At 36.7% G+C, this 27,906-nt stretch overlaps 2 protein-coding genes across 4 annotated transcripts in view; one reads left to right on the top strand and one right to left on the bottom strand.

Annotated features, from left to right (window-relative positions):
- Window positions 1–5,500, top strand: part of st6galnac5a (ST6 (alpha-N-acetyl-neuraminyl-2,3-beta-galactosyl-1,3)-N-acetylgalactosaminide alpha-2,6-sialyltransferase 5a) — a gene marked incomplete at its 5' end in the record, with an annotated part of 34,375 nt that extends 28,875 nt beyond the window's left edge. The window contains 2 exons of the mRNA XM_081373405.1: window positions 2,891–2,998; window positions 4,549–5,500. Coding sequence (XP_081229531.1) covers window positions 2,891–2,998; window positions 4,549–4,795 — 355 coding nt within the window. The 3' untranslated portion in view covers window positions 4,796–5,500. The remainder of the gene's footprint in view (window positions 1–2,890; window positions 2,999–4,548) is intronic.
- Window positions 5,501–11,190: 5,690 nt separating this feature from the next.
- The window catches only part of pigk (phosphatidylinositol glycan anchor biosynthesis, class K), a 50,191-nt gene continuing 33,475 nt past the window's right edge, over window positions 11,191–27,906 (bottom strand). Inside the window, exons 11-12 of one of the 3 annotated variants that reach the window (XR_014030724.1) lie at window positions 12,113–13,164; window positions 11,191–11,698 (exon numbers count right to left, since the gene is read on the bottom strand). Coding sequence is in view for 1 of the 3 variants with exons in the window: in XM_081373860.1 (XP_081229986.1) it covers window positions 13,048–13,164 (117 nt within the window). In the remaining 2 variants the exon portion in view is untranslated. Of the gene's footprint in view, window positions 13,165–27,906 lie in introns of all 3 variants that reach the window. The other 2 variants (XR_014030725.1, XM_081373860.1) reach the window with 2 other exon arrangements.

The following is a 27,906-nucleotide window of genomic DNA, read 5'->3' as shown; positions in this document are numbered from 1 at the left end:
TATTCATTTGTGGGAACGTGACTGAAACGTGTTATTAAACTAAACAAAACACAGAGGAGATCACAAGAGCAAACATAAGTAACGAAAACCACACCCGTGGTTAGTACGATATATTAAAAATGGAAACGTTTGTCCTTTGTGTTTTTCGCGTACAGACAACGTTGTCAAAACGATCCCTGTTCACACGGATCCGCGTAAACGATTAAAAACGCTGTATTCTGCCAGGCCAGTAGGTGGCGAGTCACTTTGTGAAGAAACACTACGAGCCTATAGACTGAACACGTAACACGCATGCACATGACGTCACCGGTTTCACAAATTCAAGTTTTTGTACTTTACACAGACACGATAATGGTATTGTTTCCAAAAACTGGCACTTTGAAACCCGTTTTCAAAAGTTTGCGATTTCAGGTCTGCAAAACGCCATTGTCGTGTAAATGAACTGGCAAAATGCATAGAAATGTTTCCAAATGGTGTCATGTAAACGGCCCCTTAGTGTCAACGAGAACAGAGAACAGACCAGGAGTAACTGAAACACAGGGCTTAAATATATAGTGAAACTTAATGAGAAACAGGTGGCAAAAATTAATAACTATAGCAACAAAAGAGCAAATAATGAGTAACCAAGGAGACAGAGAGGGAAAACAAGAAGAACAAAAAAAGTTTTATTCTAGCTTCATGCATTCTTTTTTTTAAATCATGCTGAGAAAAATGCATTTTTGTTAAATATACATATAAATAAAATAATAAAAATATAAATAGTACATCCAGATGGGAGTCAGAAAGATTTTCAAATCATAGATGGTAGATCGGGTCTATCAACTGAACTAAGCTTCACAGTCCTATAGCTCGTCCAGGATCGACATTTCATTCAGTAACATTAGGCAGTTTTGATTTATATGCGGTTTAATGTTGATGATCGCGTTATTTTACATATGCATCTGCTTACATATAATATCGCTTGTTTCTGGTGCTTCTTCACGTCTTTTGATCTTTCAGAAGATGTGTCATAGCACCCCCTACCATATAACAGTGAAAACACGGAAAGCCAGAAATTTCTGTCAATGGCGGTAAAAGAGTTAAGTCTGTCTCGGTAGAAGGTAGTGATTTTTCATTCAACCAATTTGTTCAAAAACTCTTATTCATTCATAAACAAATTAGTGTTTGGCTGCATCCAAATATACTTCCCTGCATAGTCAGGGAAAAGTGAAAAGTGTAGTATATATGATTTCACAGTTTTCATAAAACAGTGGGCAAAAATAACCCAGATAACCTCCTATTTACGGCGAGATTCTGAAGTGCGTTTAACTTGACACAGGCACACAAACATTTTTGAACTCTTCCTAATCAAACACACCTGATTCAAGTCATCAGCTCGTTAGTAGAGACTCCAAGACCTGAAATATATACGGGTCAGATAAGGCAGACATCCGAAATGTGCACTGTTGGTGTGCCTCCAGGAACAGGGTTGGGAAACACTTGTCTAGCACACACACAGACATAAAAAAACATGTTGTGAGTGAACCAGCCATTAAAAATGTGAGAGGTATGGCAGTAGAATTTTAAAACGTTTTGAGACGCGCTTTTAAAAAATTTATTTTCTTTATCTTGAGCGCTGTGTTTTTGGAATTCCATTTCATGCGAAATCATGAATCATGAATACATGGAAAAGCATGGCTGTGGAATGCAAAGTCACGTTCTGTGTGAAGAGCCCATAACTATGTCTATGGAAGCTTGTTTTCGCCACAGAAAAAAACATTTGAAAAGATAATTGTGACTTTTTATCTGACAAATTGCGAGTTTACATCTTGCAATTCTGACTTTATTTCTCAGAACTGTGAGATATAAAGTCAAAATTGTGTGTTATAAAGTCAGAATTGCAAGATATAAATACAATTACGATAAATAAACTCACAATTCTGACTTTATAACACGCAATTGCGAGTTTATATCTCGCAATTCTGACATCTTTTCTCAGAATTGTGAGACATAAATGCGCAATTGCTTGTTATAAAGTCCAATTCTAAGGAAAAAAAGACAAAAGACTGACTTTTTTCCTCAGAATTGCAAGTTTATATCTCACAATTCTGACTTTATAACACGCAATTGCAACTTTATATCACGCAATTGCGACTTTATATCTTATCTCACAATTCTGACTTTATAACTCATTTGGATTTGCGACATTATACAATGCAAGTCAGAATTGCGAGATAAAAAGTCGCAATTACCTTTTTTATTTTTTATTCTGTGGCGGAAACAAGCTTCCATACACTCTAAAAAATGCTGGGTTGTTTTAACCCAATTTTGGGTCAAATATGAACAAATCCAAATCCAAAAAAATGTAATTTACAGGTTTAACCCAATGGCTGGGTTTGTCCATAGTTGACCCAAATTTGGGTTGAAACAACCCAGCATTTTTAGAGTGTACATAACTGTGCAGAGGTTTAGATGTTGATTAATTCCACTGTATATTCCAGCTTATGCACAAGAGGTTATTTACATTGCATTTGCCATACAGTGGATACTCTGTTATCAGAAGTAATTTAACAGTAATCAGAGAATTCTAATCAATCACGTCCAGGCTGTTGTTCACTAATGCTTTGTTGTCCTTTATTAATGTGTTATTTGTCAAAGATTCACCAGGGGTTTCATGTCAGACGGCAGGTTGGCAGAACTGATGAACAGTTGATGATAATGTTCAGTTGCAGAAATGATCCTGACAGCTGGACAGCACTCTAAACGCAACAAAATCTTAGGGTTGCGTGCTCGGAATTTCTAACGGAAATGTCTTCTGGAATGTTAACTACTGCACACCTCGCAGTTTGGTATTCATTGTATTGTTTTCAGCTGACAGTCTCTCTCTCTCTCTCTTTGTTTCTCTTTTCAGGAGGATCTCTAACTCTTGGTTAAGCACAGGCTGGTTCACAATGACTATTGCCTTAGAGCTTTGTGACAGAATCAATGTTTATGGCATGGTGCCTCCAGATTTCTGTAGGTAAGTCATATTTCAATGCATTGTTTTTGGCGTTTTGGAGTACAGTGAGATCTAAAAGTCTGAGACCACTTGTGAAAATGTTTTTCTGATTTATACCGTTCAAAAGTTTTTACGATTTTTCAATGTTTTTGAAATAAGTCTCGCATGCTTATCAAGGCTGCATGTATTTGATCAGACATACAGCAAAAACAGTAATATTATGAAATATTATTAACATTTTAAATAATAGTTTTATATTTTAATATATATATTTTTTTAAATATAATTTATTTCATGTGATGACAAAGCTGAATTTTCAGCATCATTAGATAATCTTGTCCAGTCACGTGATCCTTCAGAAATCATTCTAATATGCTGATTTGATGCTTAAGAAATATTTCTTATTATTATCAATGTTGAAAATAGATTTTGCTGGAAACCATGATCATTTTTATCAGGATTATTTGATGAATAGAAAGTGTAACAATGTAATGTAACAATATAAAAAAAGGTAATTTTTGATAAATTTAGTGCATCCTTGCTGAATAAAATTATTAAATAAATAAATAAATAAATAAATAAATACAGTCTTACTGGCCACGACCTTTTGAATGTTTAAAGAAAATCTGACCATTTAGTCAAATGAATTTTTGTCACAAGATTAATGCCACAAATTTGTTTATTTTATTATTGACCTAGAAATAATCATGCACTGATTTTACAATTCTATCTGATATAAGACAAGACATTTATATTTATTTTCATGTTACAGCCAAAAAAAAGCAGATTTTACATTTCTATAGTATTTTGTCTAAGTAAAACTAAATTGTCTAATGTATAAAACTCTAAAAACTAAAATTAATAGTTAAATGCTACAAGTGAATTTATGAATCATGACTTTGTAATGTGCAATATATATAAATTCATTTTGAGATTTGCTTAAAGATTACATTTAACACTGTTATTAAATTATTAGTGTTTTTAAAGATGATCTTTGAGTAATTATTAGGTGACGACAAATGCAATCTAAATGTAAAAATATAGAAAATGAGCATAAACAATTAAATATCCAATATTGGCCTATATGAGAAATAAAAACTGGCAATGTATCATGCATCCCTATGAGAAATAGGTCACAGATCAACTAAGCATTTTTTTTCCTCATAATGTTTCGTTGTTTAGTGTTTCAAAATCTCCGTTTAAATGATATCGTGAATCGCAGATATGGTCAAAGATCAGATCTTTCTATATGTGTCTGATTGATTTTCTCCCTGCATAGTCTGCAATACTGCCACGGCAGTCCCTGCTGTGTACCAGAGCTACGGGGAAAACGCAAAGCCGAAAATTAAATGATTCATTGTGATTCCCTGCTGAGGCATGACCTTTCCCCCAGCCATTTTCCAACCTTAATGTATTACATAAAATCTATTTATTCCCCTTAAAGCACGCTGTACTCTGAACCAAATCAGGTTAATTGCCTTGAAAACAAATATCCAGCTCAGGATTAATTGGGGAATCGAGCAATACAATGACACTGTCCCCATTTTAATCTCCTCTCTTATTGTGTCCAGGGAGTCTCAGCACCACTCTGTCCCGTATCACTACTACGAGCCCACGGGCCCGGACGAATGTGCCATGTACATCTCCCACGAGCGAGGCCGTCGAGGCAGCCACCATCGCTTCATCACAGAGAAACGGGTCTTTGCAAACTGGGCTCGGACATTCAACATCCATTTCTACCAGCCAGACTGGAGTCCTCCGCCGTTACCGAAAAATCACACGGCGACAACAGCGTTTCCCCGATCGCAGAACACGTGACTCTTACCAGAGCCTTCCAAAGATCTCAAACTGCCTCAAACGGATCACTGGCTAATTCCTGTTGCCATGTGGATGGAGCTTTACGTGTTGGATTGGCTGGGAGTGGGCGTTTCATGGAGAACAGATGCTTAAACCTATTCTTTTGCACATTCATTGTTTTTTTTAAGGTATGAAAAGCATTCCAGCAATCTGTACACATTCATATTTCCGAAATCCTTATCAGCAATTTATTGAGTATCACTGGGAGATCTTGGTTTTATACAGTGTGAAAGAAAAAGAAAAAGGATGGCGGATCCAAGAGCTCTGGAGTGACGAGGATCCGCTTGCAACAAAATGTGTGCTAAAGTCAATGTAAAAGCATTGTCATTTTTTTGTTCCATAATTCAATGAGAGAACAAAACGGTGCAACTTCATTTAATCCAGGGCAGGCCCAGACAGCTACATGGTGTTGTTGGCCCAGATCCGGCCCACATCTGGCACACGTGGATGGATCTGGGCCGAATCTATGTTGCTGTTAATTGATTTGACTGTGAAACGTGTTTTCTGTATGACAGGTGGTTGGAGGAAGTGGTTTGTGACTTTTCTTTTTTGTTTGTTTTATGAATTTTGATTATGAGGACCATTTTTACAAATTTGGAATAACTTTTCCAAATATAAACAATTCGTAATGAAACCACAAATGTGCTCTAAGGGGCCGTTTACACGACACCGTTTTCAACTTAAAACGGAAAACTTTTTATGCAGTTTTACCATTCATTTACATGACAATGGCGTTTTGTGGGCCTGAAAATGTAAACTTTTTTTTTGAAAAACTATACCGTTATCGTCTCCGTGTAAACTATAAAAACGCATAATTTTTCTCTACAAAGCAACATCGCCAACTAGTGGCCTGGCAGCAGAATACAGCGTTTTTAGTCGTTTATGAGGATCTGTGTGAACGGAGATCGTTTTGACAACGTTGTGGTCTGTTCATGACACTTTTCAAAAACGCAAAGGAAAAACTTTTTAGGTTTTGAAAATGTTTTAGTACATCATACATTGTTGTCGTGTAAACGTACCCTAAGAAAGTAATGTTGTATTTAAGGCAAGACACCCAGGTAAATAGGTAAAAAAAAAAAAAAATAGATATTACATACTTCCCCTGCTGATTGATTACATTAAAAACTGCAAAAAATATATATATATTATATGTAAGTTTTATAAAATATAGTTAAATATGCAAATGAGGCTTTATCTAATTAAATATGCATCATTTACATACATTTTCAGGAAAGAAATCTGAATATTCAATAAAGCCAGGTTCAAAGTTTTTTTTTTTTTTTCGTTTAGTTGACATATTAGAGTTAAAGCGTTTTACAGAGGGGATTTTGGATTTCTCTTTTTGAAACTTCATAAATCAGAAAATAATATCAACTGCCGAAAAAAAAAAAAATGCTTTTAGGAATAAAATGTTAAAATCAGGAAAATGATATCTGAACAAACCCCTCAGTAAAAACTTCAGAATATAGATGGGAAAGATCTGTGACATTTGATGTATGTAAGTGCTACTGAAGTGGAGATTTCTGAGTCAAATAGATGCAAATGCAAATAGATAAAGTGCAATAAAAAAAAAAATAAAAAAAATACTTAAAAGCATAATTTTTGAGTTTTCTCTTACACTAGTATGTGAAGAGAAGTTACGAAAAAACCTTAAAATCACAAAATGCTTTTTTGTCTGTAGTGTCTTGCTTTAAATAAGACCACTATACTATTTAGATACATTTTATTGTCCCCACTGACACTGGATCTATCTATCTATCTATCTATCTATCTATCTATCTATCTATCTATCTATCTATCTATCTATCTATCTATCTATCTATCTATCTATCTATCTATCTATCTATCTATCTATCTATCTATCTATCTATCTATCTATCTATCTATCTATCTATCTATCTATCTATCTATCTATCTATCTATCTATCTATCTATCTTCTTAAGATAAGAAAGTTGCGCACTGCAGAAAACGTTACACAGAAGACCAATGTTGCAAATGATTGTACTTGATTGTGAGATTGACTTGAAATGTTTTAACATGAACAATAAACAATTTGTTTGTTAAAACGGAAAAATTACAATTAATAAGCACTGTGATCCTGCAGTTTTGATCTAGCAATCTCACATTTATTAAAACTGGAATATTTAAGATGACCAGATGGGATGCGTACAGATCCGATGTCTTGTGCCAGGTTTCAGATCTAGTAAAACGGCATCTTGAAATCCCACAAGAAACGCAGCAGTATGAAGTCAACACAAAGCCTATTAAAATGAAATGCATTATTTTTGTGGTCAGTGTGAAGAGCATGTCAGAGGTGTACAGGACGCGTACAGGTGTAATTATGCCCGTCACAGCAGGAGGTCACGCATCATTGACCATGACCGCGCTGCGCCTGTCAGTCATGCAAATGTACACACGCGTCGGGACTGTTAAAGCAGCCATCGCATTAATGCGCCCCAGATGACTGACAAGTTGGCATCGCTGTTGAATGCACAAATGTTTGCAGATACGATGCGCCGCTAAGAGTGATGGGTCATTATAGCATGAATTATTGCAAAAGCGACTGTATAAATGCTGATGTAGGCCTGTCCATCTTGAAGGGATGCACTAGAATTCTGGGAGATTTATTTCTGTTTGCTAAAAGCTGTGGAGGAAATCATGTCACTTAAAAAAAAAAAAAAAACAAAAAAAAAAAACAGATAGTAGGAAAAGTGTTTGCAAGAAAAAGTCATTCCTATAATAATTAGCCTATTTGGGCGGTTATCTTAATTGATCTGACCACAATAATTAGGGGCCCTATTTTAATGATCTAAGTGCATGGTCTAAAGCAAGTGCTGTTAGGTCGTGTCTGAATCCACTTTTGCTAGTTTAACGAAGGGAAAAATTGTCGGCGCGCCAGGTGCTTGGTCTAAAAGGGTTGTCCCTATTCTCTTAATGAGTAATGGGTGTGTTTTGGGCGTACCATGCAATAAACCAATCAGAGTCTCATCTCCCATTCCCTTTAAAAGCCAGTTGGGCTTGTGCCATGGCACATTCGCTATTTACATGGCGGAATTAGCAAGCGGAAAAACTGAATGCTTCTCTAGCGAGAGGAGACAGATCTGCTCGTGAGCAAGCTTAAAGCGCAAGCAGAACATCTACGGGACAAAGTGTACACGCATCGTGGACCCGCCTATAAGTGCATATTAATAACGTGCTCTTTAAATAACAAAAAAAATATTGCGCCATCGCCATTGACCAACTGAAACCTGGTCTAAAGTCATAGTCTATTTCAGTTGCCTCAAAATAGCAACGCGTCAACAATGTGCCTGAACACACCTCGTTTTCAGACCAGCACGCCCATGGTCGCATAGATGGACGCAAATGCATTTGCTATTTAAACAACGTAGCACAGGACATGAAAATGAAAACTGCGTCGGGCTGAAACTAGCAAAAAACACTTGCAACTATGTTCTGGCTGATTGCGATTCGTAGGCCGATTGTGCCGGGTGTCTGATAGGGGCCCGGCTGCATTCACACTGCAGGGCTTAATGCTCAATTCCGTTTTTTTGAAAAAATTAGATTTTTTTGCAAGGCCGTTCACATTTCCAATTAAATGCGACCTTTTGTGATCTCCTGTGTGAACGTGAAATGACCCAGAAATGGGTCAACGACGTCACTTGTTGTTTGCGGAAGTTGCTAAACTTTAACTAACTGTGATTCTCACCATGATTCTTCTCACACACACACACGAGCGCGCGCAGCGACCGTTACACAAGAGCCAGACAGCAGCCGCTGACCAATCTAATATCAGCACAAACAAGTTAACATAGTCATATATAATGATGGTGGCCGTGGGCTTTTATTTATTTTTTTAATTAACGGGCTCGTCGAGGTCGAGATTTACCTCAGCTCGACGAATATGCAGTCCGTTTTCAAACCGACGACTACTTCAACGCAGAATTATGACGTTTTTCGCGTATCAATGACGTGCGGGTCGGATACATGTGACCTGGCCGTTCAGACTGAAGTCGCATTTCAAAAGATCGGATACGTATCGGATTTGGGACCACATACCCAAGTGGCCTGGGTCGCATTTGAAAAGATCGGATCTGTGTCGTTCAGACTGTCATGAAAAGATCAGATACAAGTCGCATAGGGGCAAAAAAATCGGAATTGGGTCGTTTCAGCCTGCAGTGTGAACGTAGCCTTAAGTCTGTTTTGAAAACAGAGGAATGATGCATCTTTAAAAGACATACCGGTAGCTAAAAGATTCTGGGTTCAGAAGTTGTTCGTTCGTTCAGGACTAAAGTCAGGTGCACACGATTTTGGCCGCGATTTGGCCGTCTGAGACAAATTGTGCAAAATCCTAAAAGAATCCTCTGATCCTAAGCTAAAACCTGAAGTCTTTGAACGTTAGTTTCACATGTTCGCCGACAGCAGATTAGTGACCGTTCTGATAAAATTTGACCTCTGACGAAATTCTGGCATGTCAGAAGATTTGACTCAGTCCTGCAGTGTGACTTCGCCTACGATGACCGTTTTTCAAGACAAGTCGAGACCAAAATGAACGTAAGAGATTTCTTTGTAGCCACCATTTCAATCCCTTATGTAACGCAGCTCACATAACCGAACGAGTCATTGACTGATGATGTAAAACTCCGGACAAGTTTTCTTGTTTGCGTCCATTTTTAACGTGTCTTGACTGTCGTACAGTCTGAGATCTTAAAGTGTGACATGGCTTACAGCGAGGATCATGTTAGTCTGACAAGCAACAATCGTAAAGGACGATAATAAATCGCACAGTGTGCACCCGGCTTAAGTCTGATTGGCTGCCAATCGTTCATCGGCCGGAGAAAATCATTCTGAAAGTGATTCCAACAATATTGTTTTTGCTTTAATAGTTATACTGTAGTTGTGGAGTGTACTCTGCAATTCTTTTAAATGTAGAACATTTTTGTTATCGTCCTTTGTGTAGTGTGAATTACTTTTTAGCGCAATTTTCCACCGGACAAAATTGCGATTGTTAACTCATGATTTCTGTTCTGTCTGTGCGCACCAATCTTGCACTTCTATCTACTCCTCAACCAGACCACCTAGAGACTTCGGGTTTTCGGCATTATGTTAAGGAAGGTCTAATCTCGGGAACGCACAAAAAAAATCCAGGAAAAGATTTACTATCTCTTAGTGTTGTGATCCCATGACGTCAGAAAATTGCGCTAAAACACTCACTGAGTTTTTATTACTTGTTTTTTAATAAGAAGTCAAGATGTCTTTGAGCAACAAGAGTGAGCTTAAGTTATATTTAACCCCAGAACATTCCTTTAATGGTGAAGTGTGCACGTGTCCTTGGTGGTGGTATTACATGGACACTTTCTCATCTTCAATTTGTGCCACACTGTAGACAATCCTTGGAAGCAGGTTACTCTGTGTAGAGGAAAACTCACAGTTTTGAACAGAATAGCTCAAGTGTGGCACTATAGAGTATGATGCTGAAAGAGAGAATTGTTGAGAAATAAAGCAATTTGGGTCACTGCAGCTAGACCAGATTACTACGGTATAGAGTCTATCTCTTGGCGGTGTATTGATTCATTGTGGCCCAGCTATTTTCCAAACAGCGAGACGCTGACTGAGAAACAATAGTCTCCTGCTCTGAGAAAACAGAAAGAATGATGAAATCACCGAGTGCTGAGCTGTAATTAAACCCAAAATATGGCCATAAATAACCAACCCTGAAATTACATGCTAAATAATTTCATATATGAAAATCATAAAATGTAATGCTGGATATAAAATAGCTCAGTGATTTTTCTCTTTGTGCGAGATTATATTTACACAAAAAAGCCAAAAGGTCTGAATACAATCAACTCATTTGGAAAATAATGACTAAATACTGTATATCATTCATTGAAAGTAGGGTGAATCAATGTTGACCTGCATTTATTGATTGCACTTATGATCAACCATTAAACAGGTTTCAACGTATTGGATTCTGAAAAAAATAAGCCTTTTAATGGGCACTAATGAGCTTCAGTGAGCTGAAATATGCAATTAGCGTAATTAATAATGACTTTATGATTTGAGAGAGCTGACATCCTATAATTTACATTTTAACAAGATTTCATAGCCTAATAAATATATGCATTAAGTAGATTTTTAAGACAACATAACCAGAAAATAATTCACAGCTTTCAACTCGACATCCTGTTACAGGGATTCATTTTCGCAATGCTTCTCCATTGAAAAATGTGAGTTCTTTGTTCTCTTTCATTTCACACAGAAAAAGGAGCTCCTGCTTTCCACTATTTTTCCACTACTTTCTGCTTTATTCCTCTTCTTTAACTTTTAAAAGGAACCGAACATGAAAAGCTTTCAGTCTTTTCTCTGTAGGCTTTATTCAAAATGTCACCTTTAGCCAGTTTTATAATAACAATAAAAAAAACAGCAAAATGCAAGAGAACATAAACATGAAAAAGGCAAAATGGCACTGTAGAAATTCTCATAATGCATTAACTCGCATGAGTGCCAGTGAATATTTTGATGTGGGCTCTCCTAAATAATTCGTGATGTCTGACCTACCAACAGTTAATGACGCATTAGACAAACAGGAACAAAAAAAAATGAGCTAGAATCGTCCAATTTGTCAATCTCTCATTCATACTTACTGTGTAGCAGGAGGTGAATTCGGTCGACCCATTTTAGAGCATGTTCTTAACATGGTTCAAGTGGAGTGGAGATGCTAATGGACAGATACAGGACACAGCCAAAGGCAAATGGAGTGATTTGGTTGCTATACATGGAAATGTGTTTGCTGTCCATTAATTCCTCACATTTATTGCACCCAAAAAAAACCCCACACATTTTGCTTAAGAAAAAAATGAAGCCTAGTTTAGGACCAATAAGATATTTGACATTTTCTACCTACTTGTTAGTTAATTGTCAGCAGCTTAACGATATGTAGAAAAACACGCCCAGTCTCATGGACAGTAATTTGGAAATAACTGTTACATTACCTAAATGAGAGACAATTTTAATTACACATCATGTTAGAATATTATTATTTTTTTTTTTTTCTGATTAAAAAAAAAAAATCACTGTTTTACTTATTACTTATAATTATCCTAAAATTAGCTTCATTTTTTTCTATGATCCAAACATTATATGAATAAGTGGTTTTCAGATATGTTCACAGTTGGTTTTCACAACTATTCTCAGAGCTACCCTGAACATTAGTATCGTTTCCCACTTCATATAACCATTGGAGAATAAGACTGGGAATTATAAAGCGACAATGAAACAATAGATCAGCAATTGCATATACAGATTTAGAATATCTGTAAAAAGCTAACAAACAATCTCATCCCACTGAGAACAAAATGAAGGAATCTGGTAGGAGTGCATGCCCTCCATGTGTGCCATACAATTACAATTCCATGTGTGCCATTATGTGCCATAATAAATGTTAGAAAATAATTGAACCCTGCCCTGGGTTGAAGTATGGTAAGCTTGTTTCCACCACTGAATAAAAAGTAAAAAAGGTAATTGCGACTTTTTATTCAACAATTCTGACTTTTTTTCTCGCAACTGCAGGTTTAAATCTCGCAATTCAGAATTTTTATTTTCTCAGAACTGCGTGATATAAACTCGCAATTGTGAGTTATAAAGTCAGAATTGCAAGATATACACTCGATATAAGTCAGTCTTTTTACCTCAGAATTTGACTTTATAATTCGTAATTGCAAGTTTATATCTCAGAACTCTGAGAAAAGTAGTCAGAATTGTGATAAACGCGTAATAGCGGAAAAAAAAGAATTGTGAGATAAAAAGTCGCAATTATCCTTTAATTATTTTATTCCGTGGTGGAAACAAGCTTCCATACTGAAGAGGTGAAACTATAACTGGAAATTAAAAACCAAAAAAACAGAAACAAACCAAGAAAACAAGAAGTATGCTTCTCCCTCCCACACTGTCTGTGTGTGTTTAGTTCAAAAGAAAGTCCCTGTGTGAAATTCAAATGGATTTCACTACAGAGCTAAAAAAACAACAAAGAACATTTCAACGTAAGTCAGTGCATGTCACTTTCAAAATATGCTACACAGCAAAACCAAAAGAAAACAAACTTGCACCAAGAAATAAATAACCTATTCCTGAACAAATCAATTATGAAGAAAGTTGTGGTGGACTCTCTTATGACAGAGACACAGACGCAGCAGGTTCTTTGACCTCTGTGGGATCAGAAGATGTGTTTGAGATGTTTGATGCCATAGGTCTTGAAGAACACCAGCAGGATTAGAGTCCAGAGCCCCAGAATGAAGCCATCAGGAGGGTGCCAGTCTTTCTGCTTGGGTTTCTGTGAAGACAAGTAGCGAGAACTCTAATGAGTCTGTTTCACAGCATGAACAACTGAATTTAATTTGCCCTTCTGAAATAAAAAAAAAACTGGATGCACTATGTAAACACTGTGAGTGTGTCAGTCGTTGCCTTTTACAGACGATATGAGATGTAAATAGCAACTGCATTATGGAGGATGATCGGATCTTTATTTTATTAAAAACTTGTGTTTACGTCTCTCAAATAGCACATTTAGCCAGCTACAGAGAAACTGGTAGATATGCAACAGACAAGTGACCAATCCTGAGTGCCGACGTCATTACACGCGTTCTACCAGTACGGTAGAATTCCGGGCCGAGAATCGTGTAATCGTAATCGGGCTTAAGTGGAAATAAAACTGAAACCGTTCCTCATCATTCTTAGACCCGTTCGGCCCGAAGCTAATGTTTACACAAATGCTGTTATTTAAGGACAGGGCAGTGCAAACTCCGGACAGCAAATTTTATTACCAACCACACATTCAACTAATACTTTAAGGGAAAAAACAGCTCACCACATTTTCTTGCAATTGCAAGTTTATGTAGATCTCACAAGTCTGACTTTATAACTGGCATTTGTGAGTTTCTATCTCACAATTTCTGAGAAAATAAAGTCAGAATTACGGAATGTAAACTGGCAATTCTAAAGCCCTATTCGGACGGGATTAACTTTTAATTGGGGTAACTCGATTTGGGCATCGCTGTCACCCTCCTGTCATCATGTGCGTATTATGTTGCTTGTATGAATATCACGTGCGCAAACACATATTACCTATATTTATATATATAAATGGTAAATGGACTGCATTTATATAGTGCTTTCAACAGACCCATGGCCACCAAAGCGCTTTACATATTGTCTCACATTCACCCATTCATTCACTCATTCATACACCAACGGCGCTGTCAGCTATGCAAGGCGCCATCCAACTCGTCGGGAGCAGCTGGGGTTAGGTGTCTTGCTCATGGACACCTCGAGGTGGAACCGGGGATGGAACCACCAACCTTCCGGTTTGTAGACAACCTACATGAACCACTGAGCCACTGCCGCCACAGTTATATAAACCAGTTATGCCCGGTCGAACAATGTATTAATTAACTTCAGACTGGATTGTGTTGGTAATAGGCACTTACCAAACGCTAAAAGATGTTTTCCAAACTCAAGTGTTTTCCACATACCATTCAGATCAGAAAGAAGACCGAAAGCACTTGTTAGAGGTACAAAACTTATTTTAGCGTTAGGTAAGTGATAATTTTATATACAGTGAGGAAAATAAGTATTTAAACACCCTGCTATTCTGCAAGTTCTCCCAATTGGAAATCATGGAGGGGTCTGAAATTGTCATCGTAGGTGCATGTCCACTGTGAGAGACATAATCTAAAAAAAAAAATTCCAGAAATCACAATATATGCTTTTTTAACTATTTATTTGTATGATACAGCTGCAAATATCAGCTAGAATTCTGACCCTCAAAGACCTGTTAGTCTGCCTTTAAAATGTCTACCTCCACTCCATTTATTATCCTAAATTAGATGCACCTGTTTGAGGTCGTTAGATGCATAAAGACACCTGTCCACCCCATACAATCAGTAAGAATCCAACTACTAACATGGCCAAGACCAAAGAGCTGTCCAAAGACACTAGAGACAAAATTGTACACCTCCACAAGGCTGGAAAGGGCTACGGGGAAATTGACAAGCAGCTTGGTGAAAAAAGATCCACTGTTGGAGCAATCATTAGAAAATGGAAGAAGCTAAACATGACTGTCAATCTCCCTCGGACTGGGGCTCCATGCAAGATCTCACCTCGTGGGGTCTCAATGATCCTAAGAAAGGTGAGAAATCAGCCCAGAACTACACGGGAGGAGCTGGTCAATGACCTGAAAAGAGCTGGGACCACCGTTTCCAAGGTTACTGTTGGTAATACACTAAGACGTCATGGTTTGAAATCATGCATGGCACGGAAGGTTCCCCTGCTTAAACCAGCACATGTCAAGGCCCGTCTTAAGTCTGCCAATGACCATTTGATCATGATCCAGAGGAGTCATGGGAGAAAGTCATGTGGTCAGATGAGACCAAAATAGAACTTTTTGGTCATAATTCCACTAAACGTGTTTGGAGGAAGAAGAATGATGAGTACCATCCCAAGAACACCATCCCTACTGTGAAGCATGGGGGTGGTAGCATCATGCTTTGGGGGTGTTTTTCTGCACATGGGACAGGGCAAATGCACTGTATTAAGGAGAGGATGACCAGGGCCATGTATTGCGAGATTTTGGGGAACAACCTCCTTCCCTCAGTTAGAGCATTGAAGATGGGTCGAGGCTGGGTCTTCCAACATGACAATGACCCGAAGCACACAGCCAGGATAACCAAGGAGTGGCTCTGTAAGAAGCATATCAAGGTTCTGGCGTGGCCTAGCCAGTCTCCAGACCTAAACCCTATAGAGAATCTTTGGAGGGAGCTCAAACTCCGTGATCTCAGCGACAGCCCAGAAACCTGACTGATCTAGAGAAGATCTGTGTGGAGGAGTGGGCCAAAATCCCTCCTGCAGTGTGTGCAAACCTGGTGAAAAACTACAGGAAACGTTTGACCTCTGTAATTGCAAACAAAGGCTACTGTACCAAATATTAACACTGATTTTCTCAGGTGTTCAAATACTTATTTGCAGCTGTATCATACAAATAAACAGTTAAAAAATCATACATTGTGATTTCTGGATTTTTTTTTTTTTAGATTATGTCTCTCACAGTGGACATGCACCTACGATGACAATTTCAGACCCCTCCATGATTTCTAAGTGGGAGAACTTGCAAAATAGCAGGGTGTTCAAATACTTATTTTCCTCACTGTATTTGCGGTAGGAAATTTACAAAATATCTTGATGAAACATGATCTTTACTTAATATCCTAATGATTTTTGGCATAAAAGAAAAATCGATACAATGTATTGTTTGATATTGCCACAGATATACCTGTGCGACTTGTGACTGGTTTTGTGATCCAGGGTCACATGTGTTTGCCCACGTGATATCAGGAAGCAACATAATACACACATGACGACAGGAGGGTGACGGCGGTGCATAAATCGAGTTACCCCTGCCACTTCTGCTAGTTTTACTGAGATATCTTATCCAGTGCGAATTGGCCATTAATATAACAGACGTCCTGTGGAAAAATTGCATTACTCCATCTACCCTTGTAAAGTTAATCCCGTTCGAATAGGGCTTGAGAAATAAAGTCAGAATTGCGGGACGTAAACTGCCAATTTTGAGAAATGAAGTCAGAATTACGAGATGTAAACTGTATGAACATGCAATGGGAGTCAAGCCCGTAAGTGACCATAGTAATATCAAAGGTCCATAAAACTAAAAAGTCTTATCACTTTTAACACGACAAGAGTCCAATTGAGCCGCGAGTTTCTATTTAGAGTCTGACGAGAGCAGCTCCGGTGGAGAACAGAGACTAGATCTAAAACCTTCAGATGACACACAGCTCATATCTCTAAAACACAAATGAAAACCCGCAACACACGGCAGACACGTGTTTGTGCAGCAGAAGAGTGGCTTTCCTTCACACAGAGCAGGTTTTCAAGAATGTGGTTGTGAGTTCTGAAAATGTATGGGTCTAAGTTATAGAAGGAGGTTTTCACTACCGTATGTAACTGATCTGTGTGTGAACGTAACCGTATTAAGGACTCAAATACAGAACTCACAACTGCACTCTGCTGCTGTGTGAACATGGCCAAAGAAAGAGATGAAGAACAGAACAAGTCAACAAAAAAAGAAAGAACAAATGAGAGAAAACAGAAAAAAGAAAGGAAAAAGAGAAAAACTGAAAGAATAAATATAAAGACAAATATAAAGAATGAATGAAAGAAAAAGCAAGCAGACGAAAAAAGGAAAAAAATAAAACTAACAAAAAGAGGGAATAATAAAATGAATCAATGAATGAACATATGATGGACAAACAATCGAACAAATCATAGAATGAACATGCAAGCAAACAAGTGAACAAAATTGATTAAAAAAACAGAATGAGAAAAAAGAAAAAAGAAGAATGAATGAAGCCATGGGACAATGGGTAAGAAAGAAAAAGCAAAAAAATCTATTGATTGAAAGAGCACAAAAATGAATGAAAAAAGGAAAAATCGTCAAGTGATTGGAAGAAGGAAAAGTGCAAGCGAATAAATAAATGAATGGAGAGAATAAATGAAATATAGAACAAAAAAAAAGGTCAGAGTCAGGGAAAAACGAAAGTAAAAACGAACAAACAATAAAAAAGACTAATCGGACAACTGCAACAAAGCACTCGAACAAAGGAATCAATGCGGAAAATGAATTAAGTGAAAAAAAAATAAAGAAGAAAAGACAGAACTAGATGGTGGAAAAAGAAAGAGCAAAAAAAATGAATGAAAGCACAAACAAGAGAAAGACAGAATGATCAGGCAAATGGAAGAATGAGCAAAAATAAATGAACAGAAAAACAAAAGTAAGAAAGAAAGAAAGAAAGAAAGAAGCATCAGAACACGCCTGCTTCAGTCAGTGTTTGCACATTTACAGCCACATCATCACTTTGTGTATGAATATTATTCATTTAAATCACCCACCATTAAACATGCATCACCAGAAGAGCATATTTCTATGCTAATGCGGGCTGAATATTCTACTGAATAGAAAAGGTTAACCTCTAAAAAGAAAGTTCGCATAACTTTTCCAACAAAGTTCCAGGGGCTTCCAGGCCTTTGCCTGCACTGCATGTGAACATGACTGCGTGTTTCACTGTGATCTAGAAATGAATAATATATATCCACAATGACCACCACAGTGCACATAACCGGACACACCCACAGGAACCGGGGGAAAGGGGTTTGTGTGACACATACAGCTTCGGGGAAAGACGGATACAGAACATTTGTGCATGTTGTTTACGCGTGTTCGCCGTCCTTCCCATCACGGCTGTGCAGGATACACACTTTCAAAGGAATAATTCACCCGAAAGTGAAAATTCTCTCACCCTCATGTTGTTCCAAAAAAATATGAGTTTAATTTTTCCCTAGAACAAAAAAAGAGAAATGTTGAAGAATGCACTTGTTATTTGTTAATGAACTGACTCAAATTTATGTTGGAAATATATTGTCCTCCCATTCTAACATGAGGCCTATCATGGTGTCAATGACAAATAAGAGTGTCCTAAATAAATCAAGGAAAATGGTCAAAAATGTTGTTTAAACAGTGACAGGTTCAAAATGTGCTCTTCATATTCATGTTGGTTTATATAGTTAAAAAAAAAAAAGATTTGATGAACAGATTTGTTGTACAGAAAAATAACATTTGACTTGCACCCTGAATATGTGAGTACACATCTTTTACTAGGTAAAAAAGAAAGTATTACAAACGTCATGAATTATTTATTCATAAATATCATTACATTGGGGAGTTGTGAAATTGTATATTGTAATCTTTTTAACCTTGACGTGTCATAAAAAGGTCATTATCTGCTGTTTTAAGAGGCACATTGACCTTGACACAAGTGTTGTTTTAATATTATTTACATACACTAGTGTTTATTAATATATTTAATCATATTTTATTTGTATATTTTCATTATTTTTTTTTTTTTACTTTTAGTAATTATAAATATATATATATATATATATATATATATATATATATATATATATATATATATTTATTTATAACGTTTTTATTAAATACTATTTAATTACTTTATTATTATGTAGGCTTAATTTATTTTTATTTCATTTTTAGTTTTAGTTCAGTTTTAGGTTGTTGTTGTTTTTTTTACAATTATTAGCTCAAAACATTTATTTCAGTTAGTTGCCAGGGCAGAATTTCTAACTTTGGTTTAGTTTTTTCATCTAACATTTACATTTATTTTATTTCAATTTAATTTCAATTAACAAAAATGTGTATACCAGTAATAGTTATATTTTACAATAATAACTCTGCTTGACACAGTCATGAGGGTCTGCAGGTGTCTCTATATCATTTCCTGTTACATGCTTTTTTTCTCCAGCATGTACTTTTCAATAAATTATGTCAAATATGTATAATATTTTAAAGATGACCTTTTTTTTTTTTACATTTTCATCTTTCTTTAGTGTGTAATGTTGCTATTTGAACATCGGTCTGCCAAATTAAGCACAAAGTCACTCCAGGGGGAGTTATTCTCTATATCAGTGCGCACTGATTCTGAACTTCTGAAACGCCTCAATTGTAGTCTTGAGTTTTCTTCTAGGAAAGAACACGTCACAATACTACTCATTTAAATAATTCTCGCTCAAGGCATACGCTAAAAAATGGGCGAGGCCTGGTTGAGTTGTTAATAGTGTGTTGAAACTCAAGTTATGGAAAGGGGCGGGACATTTCCAAAACACTCTCAAAACAGCGATTGACCAATCAAAACACACTGGTCCAGCCGACCAATCAGAGCACAATGTGCTTTTAGGAAGGAGTGGCTTTGTAGAGACTGGAACTAAAACACAGCGTTACTGACAGACTGCGAAGAGAGGTGCTGCAACATTGTAAAATATGTGAAAAACAATGTTTTTTGAACATTCAAACATGAAAATCTAATTTAGCAGACACCAAACACAAAATCAAGACTTTCTAAAAAGGCATAATATGGCCTCTTTAACAAAACTTCACGTTTTATTTTCTCTAAGAAATAATCATGTTAGATAATGCCAAACTACTCGATCTGTTTTTATCAATTTCAACAATTTACTCTTTTAAAAGTGGCTTTTCTTCATTATGACATCAGCACACTTGTACCTTCCCAACATTTTTTTTTTTTTTTACTTTATACTCCGCATATTCACATGCTGCAAGACAATGTGTTTTGCTTCATCAGACAGTAAGGACAGCAATAATGGGTGGCCTTCATCTGCATAATACATTGCAACTGAGCGTGGAGGACAGCGGAGGAGATGTCCCGAGTGCTGAGGCAGTTAACCTCCACAAGTAAGAGGGAAACGGGAGGGTGAAGACTGTACATAAGGGGGCTTCGCACATGGCTGAACGCGGACTGATGGATTGACTCCGACAGGCGGCTCAGTCTACCTCCGGGAGCAGTCGAGGAACTGAGCTGGAGTTAACTGGAGCCACGATAATGAGGGAGAGGGAGATGAATGGGATTATTCAGAGATTATTAGCGCTTGAAAAGTTCAAAATTGTTTAGATCAAGATGATCAAGGGACTGCACTCACAAATAAGTGACACAGTTCTTTGATAGTCAGTTGTGGGATCACACGTTCTCACCTGGCGAATGATGAAATGGGTGAAAAATTTCAGACACTGCAGGAGGAGAGTGAGAGACCAGAATATCAAAAGAGAAGTACCAGGATGTAACTATAACACCCTAGTGACTTCATATAGCAACAAGTTAAAACACTCGGAACACCTGAACCCAGAGCATCAGCCAGATGAGCTGGGCATTGTTGCAAAATAAACCTGGACAGGATGATCTGGATGGGTCCTGATTTTGTGTGTGTGTGTGTTTGTTTTTTTGACAATCACAACTGACTCTATTTCGGGGGTTCCCAAACTTTTTTATTAGCCAAACCCCTTGGATTTAAAATATTTACTTGAAGTACCCCCTGAGATAGGTAATAAGTTAATATTTAAATTTAATGACACATTCACATTTTCACAGATCTCTTGATGTCAGTTAATGGCAACATGACATTCAAGTAAATAAATATTTAATATTTTATTAGCAAGTGTATTTTGAATTTGTAGCTGGACTTTAAAAGTAGACTCAAACCTCTTTTTAGTTGTGATAGGTGTCTCAGTCCACATTACAGTGATGTTTTATTTGATAAATATAATAATAATTTTATAAAGTTGCAATACTAATTCTGCACTTTCAAACATTTAAACCCTCAAGCTTTAAACATTTAATTTGAAAAGCTCTTAATTTGGCGGAATACTGCTGAAATGCAGTAAACTTCTGCCCACAAAAATGTAATTAATGTAAATAAATAAAATGTCAATAAAAAATAAAGTGAGCCCGGCGCATGTTGAGTTCCAAAATGCACGTTAAACTCGCAGAACATGCAGATATTTGCTGCATTTAAAGGTAGGGTAGGCAATTTTCAGAGAGGCTAGCAATACTGAGCTAGCTTTGTAAGCATAAGATCCCACCCTCCCTTCACAGCGTCTCCAAAGTCACGCCTCCTTCAAAACACATGCACGCTTACAGCAGGGAGCAAACAAAAGTGTCGTGAGAGACGGCATTAAACTAGCTCATGTCTCAAAACACATAACATTACAATAATAATGAACATAGCTTAAAGAGCACTGACCTGTACCACCTGACTGCTGCAAATTAATTTCGGCGTTGATAGTGTTGCCATTGAAACGTATTAATTAGATTCAGGAACTGCTCCTAGTATAACGTCACAGGTTTTATATCTCCTCCAAATTACAGTAGTTATGGTGTGAACACAGCATAAGCTGGTTGTTTTGGTTCAGGAAGAACTGTAAAAGTTGCCTGCTGGTTGTTTGTGGTGCTCAGTGACTGACGTCTGTCTAACGTAGAGGAATGGAAACACATACGTTGACAGGCAGGTGACATCGTATCATTGCATTCGGAACAAATTCAACGATTGGATGAACATTTTATGGTCCTACGCCTTCTACAGACAATATATATTTACATATAAATGCATTTAGACCACTTAACTTAGTTATTGCTATCAGGATGTGAAGAGACCAGCACAACAACAAAAAAATTCTGTAACAAATCGCCTACCCTTCCTTTAATGTGAATCACGTTTTTTTAACATGCGGAGGATCAGACTACAGAGTTATTTAATTAAATCACAGCCTTTGATTTGACAGTCGCACCATATCACGATTATCGAGCAGCTCCATTTATTTAATTTTAACTTTACATTGGATATTTAATTGATTATGTGAGAACAATGAAAGTGCTATGAGAGATGTGGAGTTAGACCGATGTAAGAGATCACACAAAATGATAAAGCACACTAGATGCCTGATTCTGATTCTCTGACACGATAACTGTGGCTGTGAAGTAGTTCCAGATCTAGACCGCATTTCAGTTCAATTTTCCTTTGCCGAATAATATCAGTTATTTCAAAGAGCTGTATGGTCTACCACAGCAAAAGACCCAGAAAAAAATAAAGATATTGGCCAAAGCAAATAAACAATTTCCAGATTTTTTCCACCTCTAAATTATTTTTATCTACGGAAAGCACATCCCTCCGCCCCTCGCTCTTTCTCTCACACACACGCAACACAGAACCATGTTGTCAGTAACACCATGCTATTCTATATCATCTCATCAATAACTCAACATTCCGTTATTCTTTATATAGTTGATCACAGAGTGCTGCAACTGACCAATCAGAATTGAGTATTCCAGAAAGCTAAATAATATTTACTAATCCAAATCCAATGACATTTAAAACAACTGCATCAGGAACGTGAAGTGGCTATTGAAAAAAAAGAAGAAATGAATGATACAATAATACATAAGAATGGTAAACTAATCTTATTTCTGTGAAAACACAAGAAACATTTGCATATTTCTGCAGCAGTATTTGCATGTGTCCTTTTTTCAAAATTATTCCACTTCCATCAATAACAAATTATCAAGACAATGTGCTTGTTTGAAGGTGAGAAAGCCAATTTTCACCACTGTATGTGCTAACTGGACTGCTTGAAGAGCTGAGTAGAGATATCAAGAGTATTCTGACTAGTTAACATAAAATACATGCTGGTTTCAATGAAGATTAACACATCTGTAAAGGAGTAGCTTGTGTGCATATGTGTGCATATACTGTATGAACAGAGATGTAAAGTGATAGGCTAGTACATCACTATACTTAAATATTAATCTGTGGAATCTGTCCTTGAGTTCTGTTGAAACAGAATACTTTTACTTATCCTCAATTACATTTACAAGGAAAAAATTATAATGTTTGCTCCATTACAATTTTGTGTAGACTTCAAAGTACATACAGTAGGTCATCATGACTTAAACGTATTTTTCTTTATCCTAACAAGCCAATCAATCACGCTCACATAAGTTCATTTTTGGGTGAATAATGTCTTTCAGACATATACTTTAAACAAATGTGTTTTTTATAATAACCATTTAGATTTATGATCTTGAGTCAAGTGTGAGCAGTTCATGATTAGTTTTGATTATTAATCTAAAAATCACTATATTCACAATAAATGTCAAACCACTATAAAATCATCGGCTGCTAATTTTAACTAAAATATCCGGGTTAACTTTAACATCTGCAGTGTCCTAGAGTTTTACCTAGTCAGAACAATGAGGAAATTGTTATTAATGACAGGGTTCTTCACAAAGTTTATGCAAAAAAAAAGCTAAGACAAGTGTTTCATTTTTAACGTTTAAATACAATTAAACAAATACTTTTTTTCAAGTATTCAAGTATATTTCACTTTCTGATAAACGATAGAGGATTCAGTCTCTTTAAACCCCTCCTTTCTGTGAGCCTACTCTACTCTGATTGGTCAGATGGCTTAGTCTGATGTGATTGGTCTACTCTGCTCTGATTGGTCAGATGGCTTAGTCTGATGTGATTGGTCTACTCTGCTCTGATTGGTCAGATGGCTTAGTCTGATGTGATTGGTCTACTCTGCTCTGATTGGTCAGATGGCTTAGTCTGATGTGATTGGTCTACTCTGCTCTGATTGGTCAGTTGGACCAGTCTGATGTGATTGGTCTACTCTGCTCTGATTGGTCAGATGGACCAGTCTGATGTGATTAGTCTACTCTGCTCTGATTGGTCAGATGGACCAGTCTGATGTGATTGGTCTACTCTGCTCTGATTGGTCAGTTGGATCAGTCTGATGTGATTGGTCTACTCTGCTCTGATTGGTCAGATGGCTTAGTCTGATGTGATTGGTCTACTCTGCTCTGATTGGTCAGATGGCTTAGTCTGATGTGATTGGTCTACTCTGCTCTGATTGGTCAGATGGCTTAGTCTGATGTGATTGGTCTACTCTGCTCTGATTGGTCAGTTGGACCAGTCTGATGTGATTGGTCTACTCTGCTCTGATTGGTCAGATGGACCAGTCTGATGTGATTAGTCTACTCTGCTCTGATTGGTCAGATGGACCAGTCTGATGTGATTGGTCTACTCTGCTCTGATTGGTCAGTTGGACCAGTCTGATGTGATTGGTCTACTCTGCTCTGATTGGTCAGATGGCCCAGTCTGTTGTGACTGAGCATAATAGGGACATTTTAAGTTCAATTTCTCAGTACATTTTTTCTGAATATGAAGTAAAACAGCAAGAAGCTTGAAAGTTTTGACATAACATGAACAAAAGCTTGCAATTATGCATAAGAATAAAAATTCATGAGTTTAGAATCCCATGAATAAATAAAAACAATTTTCATTTTTGGCTGAACTATCCCTTTAAGTTTTCTGGTAAATCATGCTTTATGCGTGGAATTATACTCCATTCTGCTGGAATGGAAACTCTGCCATCAAACCTCATGCTATTCAGTGAAGAAATTATTTTCGATTGGACTGGTTCACAACCCAGACAAAAAAGGACAAAAAGAGGACAAGCCATGCATCCTCCTCCTCCAGCTTTGATTCCCTAAAGCCATAGTGCTGAGGCATCAAACTGTCAAGCCAACAAATAACTATTCAAAGCTGAAAGCAAGAGTCCTCAGAGCAAAATCATCACAACAAGCAGAGTAATTGAGTTTGGAGAAAAGCATTCAGCTGAGTACACCGTGATTAGTCTCTGACATTTGAATTCTGATTCAGAAGCAAGAATGATCGCTGCACAAAGGGGATAACCTAATCCTCAACCGGAGACAGAAGGTTTGAACCAGGAGACAGCACGGCTAACAAGAGCTCTTGAAAGAAAAGACAGGGTTACAGCCCAGCGTTCCCACTGCTACTGTATGACCTCATACACTGACTAGATTTGTTAAATAGATTAAACATGGGGGATTTCTCTAAGAACAAATTTGCAGTCTGCACTGTTTTTGAAAGAAGTCTCTTATGCTCACCAAGTTTATCTATTTGATCCAAAATAGAGTAAAAATAGAACTATTGTGAAATATTAGTATAATTCCTGTGATGGCTAAGCTGAATTTTCACCATCATTACTCCAGTCTTCAGTGTCACATGCTCCTTCAGAAATCATTTTAATATGCTGATTTGCTGCTCAAGAAACATTTATTATTATTACCAATGCCGAAAAACGATTTTTGCTGTGTATTTTTTTATATTTATAAAAGAATCCTAAAAAGATTGATCTCAGTTTCCACAACAAAAATTAGCAGCAAAAACAGTTTTCAACATTGATAATAAGATCCATTACTAATAACTGAGCACCAATAATAAATAATAATTGAGCACCAAATAAGCATGTTTAAACCTAATAAGCATAACAGGAATAAATTACTTTTTAAAATTAAAACATTAATTCATATTAATGTATATTTCTTTATTAAAAAAACAACAAGGAATTAATATTATTAGGTGCAATCTATAAAGCCAATTCATGTGAAAGGAGGTATATTTATACTGAAAAGACTGACAATGACTTAACTGAACTATGGTGCAAAATCGTGCCTCGTTAAACTGGATTGTGGGTGATAAGGTAATATGATGCAGATGTTAAAGGACAGTTCACCTAAACATGAAAATTAGCCCATGATTTACACACCCTCAAGCCATTCTAGGTGTATATGACTTCCTTTATTCAGACGAATACAATCGGAGTTATATTAAAAAATGTCCTGGCTCTTCCAAGCTTTCTAATGGCAGTAAATGGAGGACGAGATTTTGAAGCCCAAAAACGTACATTTATCCATCATAAAAGTAATCCATTCTGCTCCATGTGGTTAATACAATTTTTATGAAGGATGGGTGCACTTTTTTTGCCTTCAAAATCATATTCTCCATTCACTGCCATTATAAAGCTTGGAAGAGTCAGGGCATTTTTTTTTTTTTTTTTTTTACTCTGATTCTATTCATCTGACAGAAAAATGACTTGAAGTGGAGTAAATCATGGGGTAATTTTCATTTTTGGGTGAACTATCCCTTTAATGCGTACAAAAGTGATGCAACTATTCAGTGAATTAGGCACATAGTATCAGAGCAATTTGAGGAAGAATTATTCATCCTTGGCTATCTTAAATAATTCTGTGCTGTTCTAAAAATGCTCTTTAATGTATCTGTCTTAAGACACTTTAGAACTTTGATCATTAAACATTTTGAATCTAAGAAGAGACATCTTAAACTACAAAATATCTGCACATTTTAAACAGATGTTCACTTACAAATTACTTTCAAGTATCAGTCATAATCAAATTTTAACGGGTCCTTGGCTACATTGCAAATCAAACATGTAGTTCTGAATGGAGGGGGAAATGTCATTTCCATTTTGCAGTCTACAAAGTTTGATGAATATCTGATCTGGGGAACAAAAAAACAGTCACTCTTTAACCAGCAAAAGGCATGATTAGAAATAATATATTTAAATTAGGCACTCTGTGTGTGTGTGTGTGTGTGTGTGTGTGTGTGTGTGTGTGTGTGTGTGTGTGTGTGTGTGTGTGTGTGTGTGTGTGTGTGTGTGTGTGTGTGTGTGTGTGTGTGTGTGTGTGTGAGAGAGTGAGTGAGTGAGTGAGAGAGAGAGAGAGAGAGAGAGAGAGAGAGAGAGAGAGAGAGAGAGAGAGAGAGAGAGAGAGAGAGAGAGAGAGAGAGAGATTGTGTAACTTACAGTGAGTACTTGCTAAAAATACACTGTAATACCCAAGTTACTTTTTTCAAACAAGAATAATTTCATTTATTTACAATTGAAAAAATAGTTATAGTGCGGCAAAAATAAGTAACATTATGTTTAATTTAGAATGACTAAAATGACTATTTTAAGACTACAACAAGAATGTGAATCCAATTGAAATGGCTCTTGAAAGTCTCTATATACCACATGACACAATGTGACTACGTCTTTGGCTTGATAAGGAAAGATGTCCATTCAGCACTCTTATAACACTACACAACTCTCTTTTTTGAAATAGAGCGAGAACACCACCTTCATTATCTGTAAAGAGCGGCCACAGGAGAATCTGACCTGAAACTTTTTTGAGCATTACATTGATTCAGTTATTCTAATATTCACAAAACAGTCCTGCATCACACCACTGCTCATTTGCATTAAATTCTGCTATCATAGAATCTCTATGATATTCTGATGGCTTGGAACTCTCCTTCAATGTTAATCCATTTGTGGCATCATTCATGTTTGTAATACAAGTCCAGAAAGAAATGCACACCAAAGTTTAATTACAGGGTTAGGGTTACATCATGTCCAAATCAACTGCGACAATGTACATTTTCCGACCACAAGTTCTTCGTACATTTTTCGATGTGACAAAACCACTGCCAATCAAAACATTTTACATCTTTTGGCTGGTTAGGACAAAAAAAGTATCTTATATTGCATTATGTTTAGTTAGGAAACGGTATTAGGGGTTTGATCATATTCTTAATCTAAATCAGAGTATAAGAAATAATGAGTTTTTTTCCTTTGCCATTATCCCTAAATAACCATGTAGGCAGAGGAGAATTTGCCCAAAGCTGGTTTGTATCTTACTATATTTGGTTAACATACTACACAGCACCTTATAAGAGACTAATTTTCTTCCTAGAAACCTAAGAATCTGTTGCT

Source organism: Scardinius erythrophthalmus, assembly GCF_964197995.2.
Source record: "Scardinius erythrophthalmus genome assembly, chromosome: 9".
In the NCBI taxonomy this organism is placed as follows: domain Eukaryota; kingdom Metazoa; phylum Chordata; class Actinopteri; order Cypriniformes; family Leuciscidae; genus Scardinius; species Scardinius erythrophthalmus.
This window is presented reverse-complemented; position numbering and strand designations above follow the sequence as displayed.